Here is an 11,965-nt window from a genome sequence, read left to right on the forward strand (position 1 = left end):
CAAACACTTCAATACATATTCAATACAAACACTATTTAATACATATTCAATACAAACACTTCAATACATATTCAATACAAACAGTATTCAGCACAGACACAGTTTAATACAAACACTGTTCAATACATATCAATACAAACACTTCAATACATATTCAATACAAACACTGTTCAATACACAGTTTAATACAAACACTGTTCAATACATATTCAATACAAACACTATTTAATACATATTTGATATGAACACTATTCAACACAAACACAGTTTACTACCTACATTATTCATACAAACACCCCAATACAAACTCTAATCAATACATACTAAATATTAACACTATTCAATACAAACGCAGTTCAGTATCTACATTATTCATACAAACACTTCAGTACCCACATTACTCATACAAACACTTTAGTACAAACACTAATCAATACATACTCAATATAAACACTTATCAATACATACTCAATATAAACACTATTCAGTACATACTCAATATAAACACTATTCCATACAAACACAGTTTAATACCCACATTAGTTATACAATTACCCCAATTTACTACCTACATTATTCATACAAACACCCCAATACAAACACTAATCAATACATACTAAATACAAACACCAATCAATACATACTCAATATAAACACTATTCAATACAAACACTTTATATACAAACACTAATCAATTCATACTCAATATAAACACTATTAAATACAAACACAGCTCAATACTTACATTATTCATACAAAAACAATTTAATGCAAACAATTTAACACAAACACAGTTCAGTACATAGCTCAATACCAACACTATTCAATACCCACATATTCATACAAACACCCCAATACAAACACTAATCAATACATACTTAATTCAAACACCAATCACTTCCACTTCCATACTAAACTTCCATACGACACTTCCATACAAAAACTAATCAATACACAGTTCAATACAAATATATTCAGTACAAATTTTTATACAAACACTTTATTACAAACACAATTTAATAAACAGTTCAGTTCAATACAAATACTGTTAGGTAAAAAATACAATTCAATACAAACAGTTCAATATAAATACAATTCAGTACAAACAATTCAATACCAAAACAATTTAACACAAACACAGTTCAATACAAACACACTTCAATATCAAACAAAATGTACCACTACTATCTTTGTCAGGGTTTTGGTGAGTTTAATTAATTGGGCAAAAGGTAAGAAACATCCCGGACAGGTCGCCAGTCCATCAAAGGGCACACACACACACACACACACACACACACACACACACACACACACACACACACACATGCTCTGAGGCTCTGCTGCCTGAAACTTTGCATAAAGTAGAAAGATCATAATTATCTCAAAATTCTTGAATCTTCTTTGAAACTGTGTGTTTCAACAGAACAGTGACCAATGACCAAAAATGCAAATCAGAACTGGTATTGTGATTAATTCTTTTTTGGAATATTTTTTATAGAAAAATAATATAACCTTAACCTCATGTTGGACTGTACTGAAAAGTCCATTCAGAAAATCAACAAATGTGGTTGTACTCTAATAATCCTGCCAAGTAGAGCGGTCAAAGATCCAGCTTTCAAAAACAGAGCAGTCCTGTCATTACGTATATTAAATGTTTTTCTTTAATATTAAAAGTTAGGTGCACAAGAACATTTACAAAAGCATTTACTACTTTACTGATAAAAATCTTATATGCAGTGTTTTCTTTGTGCAGCACCCAAAGAAACCTGTGACCTGTTGACCTGGAGATGCATTAATATGACACAAAATGTGACTTTTTCATTGAATATTTTTGTATCTGAAATTGCTCAATAATTAAAAATACCTATACTGAATATTTCATGTTTGTTTTACATAATATACAGTGAAGACAGAAAATATTCAGACCCTTTCACTTTTGCATGCATTAATGTGCTGTGAGTCAGATGTTTAATCAATTAGAAATTAAAAACTAAAATCTTTAATCTTCAATGTCTGTGTGTTTTTGATTAACAATTAGTAAATGTTTTTTTCTGAATTCTAAGTAGGTGATCTTTGGTTATTTTGACATGACAGTTATTTTCTAAATATAAATTATAAAATTATTAAAATTATTAATTTACTTAATAAAAATAATGTGTTAATATTAATTTGTTTTCCTAAAAAAAATCACAAAAGGCCTCAAATATTTTTGTTAGTTAAGCAAAGTTAATCAATTGTCTCCCTCTAGGGGGCACTTTGGTGCAGGTGGAAAAGTGGGTGCCGCACATTCTCGTCTCTGGTCACGGTCTATGAGGAGTTTATCATGTTCTCTTAATGTCTATGTGTGTGGTTTTGTTTTTAACTCGGGTACTTTAGATTCCTCCCACCTACCAAACGCGCAAGAGATAAACTGTCTGCTCTTGAGTATGAAGTGATTAGTGTAAATGAGTTACTCGGTGGTACTTGATGCTTGGGTTTAGTTTGTGTCTCTGGTCACTCTTACTTACATTGTCAGCATTTAGCAGACGCTTTAATCCAAAGCGACTTACATTACTCTGGCAGTATATTGTCTGAGCAATTGAGGGTTAAAGGCCTTGCTCAAGGGCCCAACAGTGGCAACCTGGCAGTGGTGGGGCTTGAACCAGCGACCTTTTGATTACTAGTCCAGTACCTTAACCACTAGGCTACACCTGCCTTCTTCAGGCACCCCAGGGTGTATTTCTGACTTGCACCCAGTGCTTTCACAAGACCTTGGAGTGTGTCTTTAAGAATGTGTCCATTCAATCCAAAGAGCTTTTGTAACATCAGGCCCTGATCGATATTCCAATTCATGTCAAAAGTGGCGTTGAGGTCAGGGATTGTAGCAGGCCACTGAAGTTCAACCACAGCCAACACCGTCAAACCTTGTCTTAACAGAGACAGAGTTATCCTGGAACAGGAAAGAGCCTTCCCCATACTGTTGCCATGAAGCTGGGGGCATAAACATATGATGTGAATCGAAATTATTTTATAAATCTTTCAGCGAGTGAAATACGTGCCGGACCACAAGCTCTCACTAGATGGAGCCTGATCCACATTTTTAGGCTCAGCCCAATTCACCTATTTACAAATCGATTGAGATGCAATGTTTACTCGTTTCATCTTCAGTAACGTTCTGATCACGGTCGTGGTGGGCCCATTGGCAGCTGGAAACACTGGCTTCAAGACAGAAATACACCCTGGACATGAACCCTGTCTATCTCAGACCAACACACAGATTTATATTTACTCACTCCCACAAACCTATGGGCATTGTAGAGCTGCCAATCCATCTTCTGCATGTTTTCAGGAGGCAAGGATTGCACCTAAGTTTCCAGGTGCTGTGCAGCACCCACACTACCTGCTGCATCACTGTGTTGTTTTGTAGATGCGTTAAGAAGCTCAAAATATGACCTTTTAATTGAACATTTAATTGAGTCTTAAATTGCGCAATAATAAAAAAATACCTATATTGAATATTCCATATGTTTTATATAATACGTAAATGTGAATACAGAAATCTAACCCTAGCCCTAACAATGACCTTAGACCTCTTCACTTTCCATTAATGTGTTGTGGATCTTTGAATGAAAATAATTATAGTATTCATATGAGTCTACGCTCCATTACCCATAATGAAGAAGTGAAAACATGCTTTCAGAGTTTTCAATTAAATTAATTAATAATAAAAACTAAAATCTATTGTGTTTGGATGCCAAACATTTGCTAAATGCCATGAATGTAAATCGTTTATGTTTTATGTTATGAACTGAAAACCTTGCCTCTTTTTCTTTTGTTTACAGTTTCTGAAGATAAATGCTTATATAGAAACATATTAGGGTGGCTAAGCAGTGGTGTTAAGAAGGCCTGGCATGGAAGTGGCATTCAAATTCATCCAAATAGAGTTACATGACTTGAGTTTAGGGCTCTGTGTAGAACACGGTGGTTCCTCCACATTATACTTGTTATACATAACACTTCAGTCCTACCTGCATTTTGACTGGAATCTACTAAGGAAGGGTGGTAGATAGTAAAACATTCCTGCCATATCAACAACTGATGGGAACACTGATGGAATCTATGATTATGTAAAGCTAGTAAGTGGAATGTGTTTATTTATTTATTTATATTATACATCTGTGTATTGGAGGCAAAAATTGAGCATTTCTGAATATTGGGACGTGCCCAATATTGGGTAGTGAATTGGAAATACAAAATTGTCCATGACTGTGTTTGACATTAAACTTGTGAAATAATGAATCTTGTGTAACGAATAAATCTGTTATGAATGTAACCAAAGAGTTTAAAACATGACATTAAAATCCTAATAAATAAATAAATAAAACTGCCTTTTGCTTAGTTAATCAGATGCACCACAGCCCTGACCAGGACAAAGATGTGGAAGGCTTGTAGATAGTAAAACATTCCTGCCATATCTACAACTGATGGGAACACTGATTAATCCTAACATTATGTAAAGCTGGTGAGTGGAATGTGTTTATTTATTTATATTCTACATCTGTATATTGGAGGGGAAATTTGAGCATTTCTGAATATTGGGACGTGCCCTCTCCAAAAAAATTGTGATTACAGCTTTTATTTATTTACTCTTTACCACTTTGAGTCAACATCACTTTTTTTTTTAACTTCATTGCCTTTAACACACATTGACAGGCAATTAACACTATTTAACAAAATCACCTTGAGATCGGGCTGCAGAATTAGAACACGTCCACATCCACCTATACATTCTATCCATTCACTCACTTACTCATTTTATTAACCGCTTATCCAATTAGGGTCACGGGGGCCTATCGCAGCTTTTCAACGAGTGCAAGGCACACAGTAACACAGTTTATCGCAGGGCAGCTACATGAATTAAACATGCATTATATATAACTGATCAGTGGTAAACATGTAATCAGGTAACACTTCCGACAAGAACAGAAGTTTCAGGATTTTCTCTAACTCCTCTTTAACATTTTTAAAGGCTCGGTGGGTAGCACTGTCGCCTCACAGCAAGAAGGTCCTGGGTTCGATCCCCAGGTGGGACGGTCCGGGTCCTTTCTGTGTGGAGTTTGCATGTTCTCCCCGTGTCTGCGTGAGTTTCCTCCGGGTGCTCCGGTTTCCTCCCACAGTCCAAAGACGTGCAAGTGAGGTGAATTGGAGATACTAAATTCTCCATGACTGTGTTTGATATAACCTTGTGAACTGATGAACCTTGTGTAATGAGTAACTACTGTTTCCTGTCATGAATGTAACATGAATGTAACATGAATGTTTCCTTAACAATGAATTTTTGAGTACTGTCTCTTTAAGAGCTGCTTTATGGTCACTGTCTCTTTAAGAGAGCTCAGTCGGCTTCAGTGAGCTGTTGACTGCTCAATCGTTACCTGCCTGCTCTGTGGGATTATATATAACCGGCTTTCTGTCAGAAATTCCTTCTATTTTAAAGCACAAATTATACTTTGGACGAGGAATTAATTAGACAGACTAAGAAAAGGTAAGAAAAAGCAGTTTTAGTGGTGTAGTAGTGTGAATGTGCTGACCGTTGGTGATGAACGGTTGAAGGGTAAAGTGCTTTTGCTTGGAGTCGCTAAAGTAACTAACGTTCACTGAAATTCATGTGAAAAATAAGTTTGACAGTTTTTTTAACGTAGTTAAGAGCGAGTTTAGCGTAAATGTGATATTTGTGGGCGGGTTCGGCTTTTTTCGTGTAACATCTGTATTAAATTAGGTGCTTGTATGAAATCTAAATGCAGCCTGTACGAATGCTGTATTTATTGTGTTGCCAGATTGGGAAGATACCGTTCGTTTCTATGAGTCTTGTTTAAATAGGTAAATCGGTTGTTTTTTTTGCGTAAATGTTTTGAATACTTAATTAATCTTCAAGTTTAAGTCTTCAGACATAGAGACGAATAGTTTGAAAAGCTGTATTTATACTTTAGGAATTTTATACGTGATTGAACGTGAAAGGGCAAGCCGTAGCCTAGTGGTTAATGCACAGGACTAGTAATCCAAAGGTTGCTGGTTCAAGCCCCACCACTGCTAGGTTCCCGCTCTTGGGCCCTTGAGCAAGGCCCTTAACCCTCAGTTGCTCAGACTGTATACTGTAACTGTAATGTAAAGGCGTCTGCTAAATGCCGAAAATGTAAATGAATTGACCCGTTATATATGACAATCTGGCAACCCTGCTGCAAGGTTCATGCCATGCACGAAACCACTGCAGTGATTCAGGATCATCTTTAGCTTTACTTGTTCTGTTATTCGCTCATATTCTAAATATCTTCTTTAATTTTATATCTTACAGGTGTCTAAACATCTGATCTGAGGTTCCTGAGTGCACGAACAGGATCTTGAGACCGTCAGGAGCATCCATCGTCTTTGGAGGTGTTCTTCATAGGAATTTGCCTCCACTTTGACTTCCTTGACAAACATCATGGGTTTACTATTTGATTCAATGCGTCCCTATAGGCACAGTTAAGTCACTTTCTTCAGGTTTTCCCATACTACTACCAGGTAAAGGAAGGAATATGGCCAAAAATGTCACAGACTGTCCAATAGAGGATTTAAGTAAAACCTCAGATGATGAACTGCTCAGACTCGGCAAAGATGAGCTGGTGCGAAGGCTCCGAAAAGGGGAGAGCGAAAAGATGAACTTAATGCTGGAGCACGGAAATATGATGAAAGACGTGAACCGAAGGCTGCAGCTTCATCTCCACGAGATCCGTAATTTGAAAGAGGTCAACCAGAAACTACAGGATGACAACCAGGAGCTCAGAGAGCTGTGCTGCTTCTTGGACGATGACCGGCAAAAGGGCAAGAAGCTGTCCCGGGAGTGGCAGCGATTCGGCAGGTACACAGCCAGTGTGGTGTGGAAAGAAGTGGGCTTCTATCAGCAAAAGCTAAAGGAACTGGAGGCCAACCAGGAGTCCATCATACGCGAGAATACAGAATTAAAGGAGATCATCATCATGCTCGAGGAGGAGAGGAATGGTGCTGGGTCCAGGAGCTCCATAGACAGCCAGTCTAGCTTGAACAACCTGAACGGAGGTTCGAGTAACGTGAGGGATGTTGGAGATGGAAGCAGCACCTCCAGCACGGGTAGTGCTGGCAGCCCGGATCACCATCACGGACATGGGCACGGGCACAAGCCTGTCGAGGGAAAGATAACATCTGTTAGAAGATCCATGGATGATCTATCAAGCAAACATCTTCACAGGAGCATACCGAATGGACTGAACGGTAAGAAAGGCTACCTTGGATTTATTTAGAAATGAGCTTTGGTACTTGTACTACTTCATCAAAACATGTTTAGTGTTTTTATAGGTTTCAGTGTGGCAATACGTTCAAACTTGGGAATGTCGTTTTGGTGACTTGGTGATGGTGATGCCGCTGATAGAATTGTCTTAGTCTAAACAACTCCTTGACAAACACCAGCATTAATTTGATGGTTTATCTGGTATGTAAGGACCTCTAGGTTGTTACGTCTATATCTGATGGCATTTGCTATCCCAGGAACGAGTGCCAGATTTGTGGTGGCAGTGGTGCTGATCCAGTAATCGAAAGGCTATTGACTCTCAGTTGCTCGCGTCGTGTTCTGTTTGCAATAGTAAGTCTGCTAAACACTGTAAATGTAATTGTCATTAACTGCTTTATCCTGGTCAGGGTCATGGTGAGCCCAGTTACACCAGCAAACACTGGGCTCAAGGGCAGGAATAAACATTTAGAAATAACATTGGGTACCTGCAGTACATTTACATTTGCGGGCTTTAAGCAGACGCCTTTATCCAAAGCGACCTACATTACAGTTACAGTACACAGTGCTCAAGGGCCCAACAGCAGCAACCTAGCAGTGGTGGGGCTTGAACCAGCAACCTTTGGATTACTAGTCCTCTGCCTTAACCACTAGGCTACGGCTTGCTGTAGTACTTCATCAATACATGTTTAATGCTCATATAGAAGGTTTCAGTGTGGCAATACATTTAAACTTGGGTATGTTGTTTGGGTGACTTGGTGATGGTGATGCCTCTGGTAGAATTGTCTTAATGTAAACACTAAAGTTAGGTTGTTACATCTATGTGTGATGGCATTTGCTATCCCAGGAACGAGTGCCAGATTTGTGGTGGCAATGGTGCTGATCCAGTAATCAAAAGGCCCTTAACTTTCAGTTGCCTACATTGTGTTCTGTTTGCAATAGTAAGTCTGCTAAATGCATGAATGTCATTTTAATTAACTGCTTTATCCTGGTCAGGGTCATGGCGAGTCCAGTTTAACCAGGAATAAACTGGAATTATTTAGAAATGAGCTTTGGTAATTGTAGTATTTCATCAATACGTGTTTAATGCTCTTATAGAAGGTTTTAGTTTGGCAATACATCAGAACTTGGGTATAACTTGTCTTAGTGTAAGCGACTGATGGACCAACATCAGTCTTGCTTTTTTTTTTTTATTAATTTGATGGTTTATGGTTTATCAGGCATGTAAGGACCTCTAGGTTGTTACATCTATGTGTGATGGCATTTGCTATCCCAGGAACGAGTGCCAGATTTGTGGTGGCAATGGTTCCGTCCCAGTAATCGAAAGGCCCTTAACGCTCAGTTGCCAAAAATGTAATTTTCATAAATTCTGGTCAGGGTCATGGCGAGTCCAGTTTCACCAGGAGACGCTGAGCTCAAGGGAAGCAATAAACTGGACTGTGCGCCAATCCATTGCACGGCTTCAGTCATCCAGCCCCCAGTCATAGCCAATCATGTCTGTAGACACCGGGCCGGCCGATAGCACCGGTGAGATTCTGTAATAGACCACGTTCGCCACCTGAACACCCCGATGCCATAAATGTGAATGTTATTTGATCATTCTAGATAGATACAGCAAAATAAGGGCGGCACGGTGACTGAGCGTGTAGCACTGTCGCCTCACAGCAAGGAGGTCCCGGGTTCGATCCCCAGGTGGGGCGGTCCGGGTCCTTTCTGTGTGGTTTGCATGTTCTCCCCGTGTCTGCGTGGGTTTCCTCCGGGAGCTCCGGTTTCCTCCCACAGTCCAAAGACGTGCAAGTGAGGTGAACTGGAGATACTAAATTGTCCAGGACTGTGTTTGATATGAACTTGTGTGAAGTGATGAACCTTGTGTAACGAGTAACAAACGTTCCTGTCATGAATGTAACCAAAAGTGTAAAACATGACGTTAAAATCCTAATAAACAAACAAACAAACAGCAAAACGATGTGGTGATGTGGTGATGCTGAAGAAATAGCGCTCTGCTGGTTTGTGGGTGTTCATTTGTTACTGCAGTAGTCGGCATTGTTGGTTGCTTATTCTGTTACCAGGACTGATTGTAATATTCATTACCTAACTCTGCGTCGCATGTTAGGCGAATATAATAAAAATGCAGTGTAGAACGGGTGCATGAGGTTCCTTATATCCCTTTTCCACCAAAAAAACCATGGTTCTTGAACCGGTTCTGTTCAGGTTTCTGTGAACCTTGTGTGTTCTGTAGAGAACCGACGCGCGTTTCCACCAGTTTTTAAGAACCAAGCTGCGTCATCAACGGTGGGCGTTACTTAACGAAAGTTAAGAGCAGTAATATCATGGCGGAGCGTGTAGATTATGTGCGAGCATTTGTGCTGCTGTTACAGATGTTTGTTTTTATGTACAAAGCATCGACCTAATAATCGGTGATAAGAAGACGTGACGTGTTTGTCTCAGTTGTTGTTTTCTTTAGTTCATTAACGTGAGAAGCGTTTTGCGCTTCGGTTTCACCGCGACCCTCGGCACAAATAGCCGATTTACTCGGCGCTCGACTCGAGCGGTGAAACACTGAAGTTCCACGACACGAACATCCATCTGTGTGAAATAACCATCAAATCTACTCTAAAATACCACATGTATCTGTGTTTAACTGGATTTACATGTGTGCTGTTTATGCAGCTCGGGGAGTCGGAAAAGCTTCACGCTTTATTTTTCACGTTAAGCGGTGTTCGTTCTGTCCGGGTCACTTTTATCTCGTAATATCACACAGTTCATCTTTTTAAAGGCGCTTTGAAAATATCAGCGGCAAACTGGCTCAAAATGTAATCAGGTGAACTTTAAAAGATAAAACTGCAGCATTAAGCTCCATACGAGACCCCAGCGGACGTCATTGTTGCTGTCGCTATGCTGTACAACACGACACGCCCACAGGTGACGTCACGGTTCGGGCTGAATAACCAAGTATTCTGTGGTGCCAGATTGGCCCGCTAGTTCGCTGTCTGGAACCTCTTTTTTCCGGTGGAAACACGCGGAACCGGTTCAAAGTCAAGTTCGGGAACCGGAACGGGCTCCGTGCCGCGTCGGTGGAAAAGGGAAAAGGTCAGACAGTCTGGTGTTGGGCACAGTTTTGACTTCTAGAGGCCTGGCTTTTAGTTTGTCATGCATCTGACTGGCAGCTCTGTGAGTGGGTGAGTGTTTGATGCCCTGTAATGGATTGGCACATTGTTCAGGGTGCGTTGCTACCTGTATTTTTGGGAGAGGCTTTGGGCACATAAAAGCTGATTAGGATGAAGCAGTTACTCCTATAGAATAGAATAGAATAGAATAGAATAGAATAGAATAGAATAGAATAGAACGTCTTTATTTGTCAGGTATACAGTACAATGAAATTATTTTTTCTCATATTCGAGCTCGTTTGGAAGCTGCGGTCAGAGGGTTAAGGGCCTTGCTCAGGGGCCTAACAGTGACTGCATGTGGTATTCAAACTCTCAACCTTTTGATTTAGAGTCCAAAGCTCTCCCTGCTAGGCTCCCACTGTTCCACACTGTATAAACAATATACTGTAGATGTGGCAAAACTGCAAATGTATGTAAACTTTTGACTTGTTGTGATGACATTAAATCAGTACAGACGGATTTCCTGAAGATAAAGGTCTTTAAGGCGCCGTACACCACCATGTTTTCTAGTTAGTGTTGCTTCATTGTGTTATGTAAGAATTGCATTTTGGTTGTATCTAATCTGATCCGTGCTTGTCACCTGGAGGAAGAGTTTAAATCTAGTGACTGTTCTGTCCCTGAGCGTGTCTGTGCTTGAATTGGATAATCGCCTCTCCCGAAAAAATAAATCTGACACCACAGTTACTGAGCCAGTAAATGACTAAAGTCATGACAACAGGAAGAACCACTAACTTTACCGCTGATGGACAAAATCGGCCTTTCCCAAACCGTTCCCTCCTCACTAACATAACACTCCACTACAGAGTCACACTCCATATGAAGTCACACTCTGTGCTGTGAAGGGTGCTTTCAATTAAGGGGAGGGTATAAATTCTGGAGTCAACTTTGGGACGCCCTCTTTGCTTTCGAACGGAAGCGGGAATCTGCCGTCACCATGGCTACAGATAGATGCTTTTCTCGCCTTGCTGTCATGTCTTGCGCTCCGTTATCATTTCAGCATCTCCAAGCGGGAATACGCGCTCAGGAGACGCCAGCACCTGCTACTTTATAACTAGTATAAATGTATAGTTATGTTTTAATTCTCCAAAAAAATGGTGTTAAATAGAGATGGGACGATCGATCGGCTATGAATCGGTATCGGCCCAATTTTAATCAAAATATGCTATCGGCGATCGGCCGATATTTCCTAAATGTAGCCGATCCGATTGTGTGATATATGAAGATCACGTTAAGCTTAACAGCTCAGTGGATCGATCCAGACTTTGAGCTACAAAGCACCAACCATCGCATCAAAACTCGTCAACCATCGTACAGAAACCATCCTGAAAGCTCTTCATGACCTAAAATAACATCATTAACGTTGTGCATCATACATACGATGTAATTTTGCTGATTGACATATTTACTTTAAAAAGATAATTCAACCCGGTCACATCTGAGTGGATTCTATCAGCACGTTATATAAACTCCTGGTTCACTTTGGTAAATCGTAAGCGGTTCTTGCTTGTGATTTAGATGAGAA

At 39.8% G+C, this 11,965-nt stretch overlaps 1 protein-coding gene across 1 annotated transcript in view; it reads left to right on the forward strand.

Annotated features, from left to right (window-relative positions):
• Positions 1–6,462: 6,462 nt before the first annotated feature.
• Positions 6,463–11,965, forward strand: part of ccdc85ca (coiled-coil domain containing 85C, a) — a 103,562-nt gene continuing 98,059 nt past the window's right edge. The window contains exon 1 of the mRNA XM_063007301.1: positions 6,463–7,263. Coding sequence (XP_062863371.1) covers positions 6,552–7,263 — 712 coding nt within the window. The 5' untranslated portion in view covers positions 6,463–6,551. The remainder of the gene's footprint in view (positions 7,264–11,965) is intronic.

This window comes from Trichomycterus rosablanca, chromosome 13 (assembly GCF_030014385.1).
Source record: "Trichomycterus rosablanca isolate fTriRos1 chromosome 13, fTriRos1.hap1, whole genome shotgun sequence".
Lineage (NCBI taxonomy): Eukaryota > Metazoa > Chordata > Actinopteri > Siluriformes > Trichomycteridae > Trichomycterus > Trichomycterus rosablanca.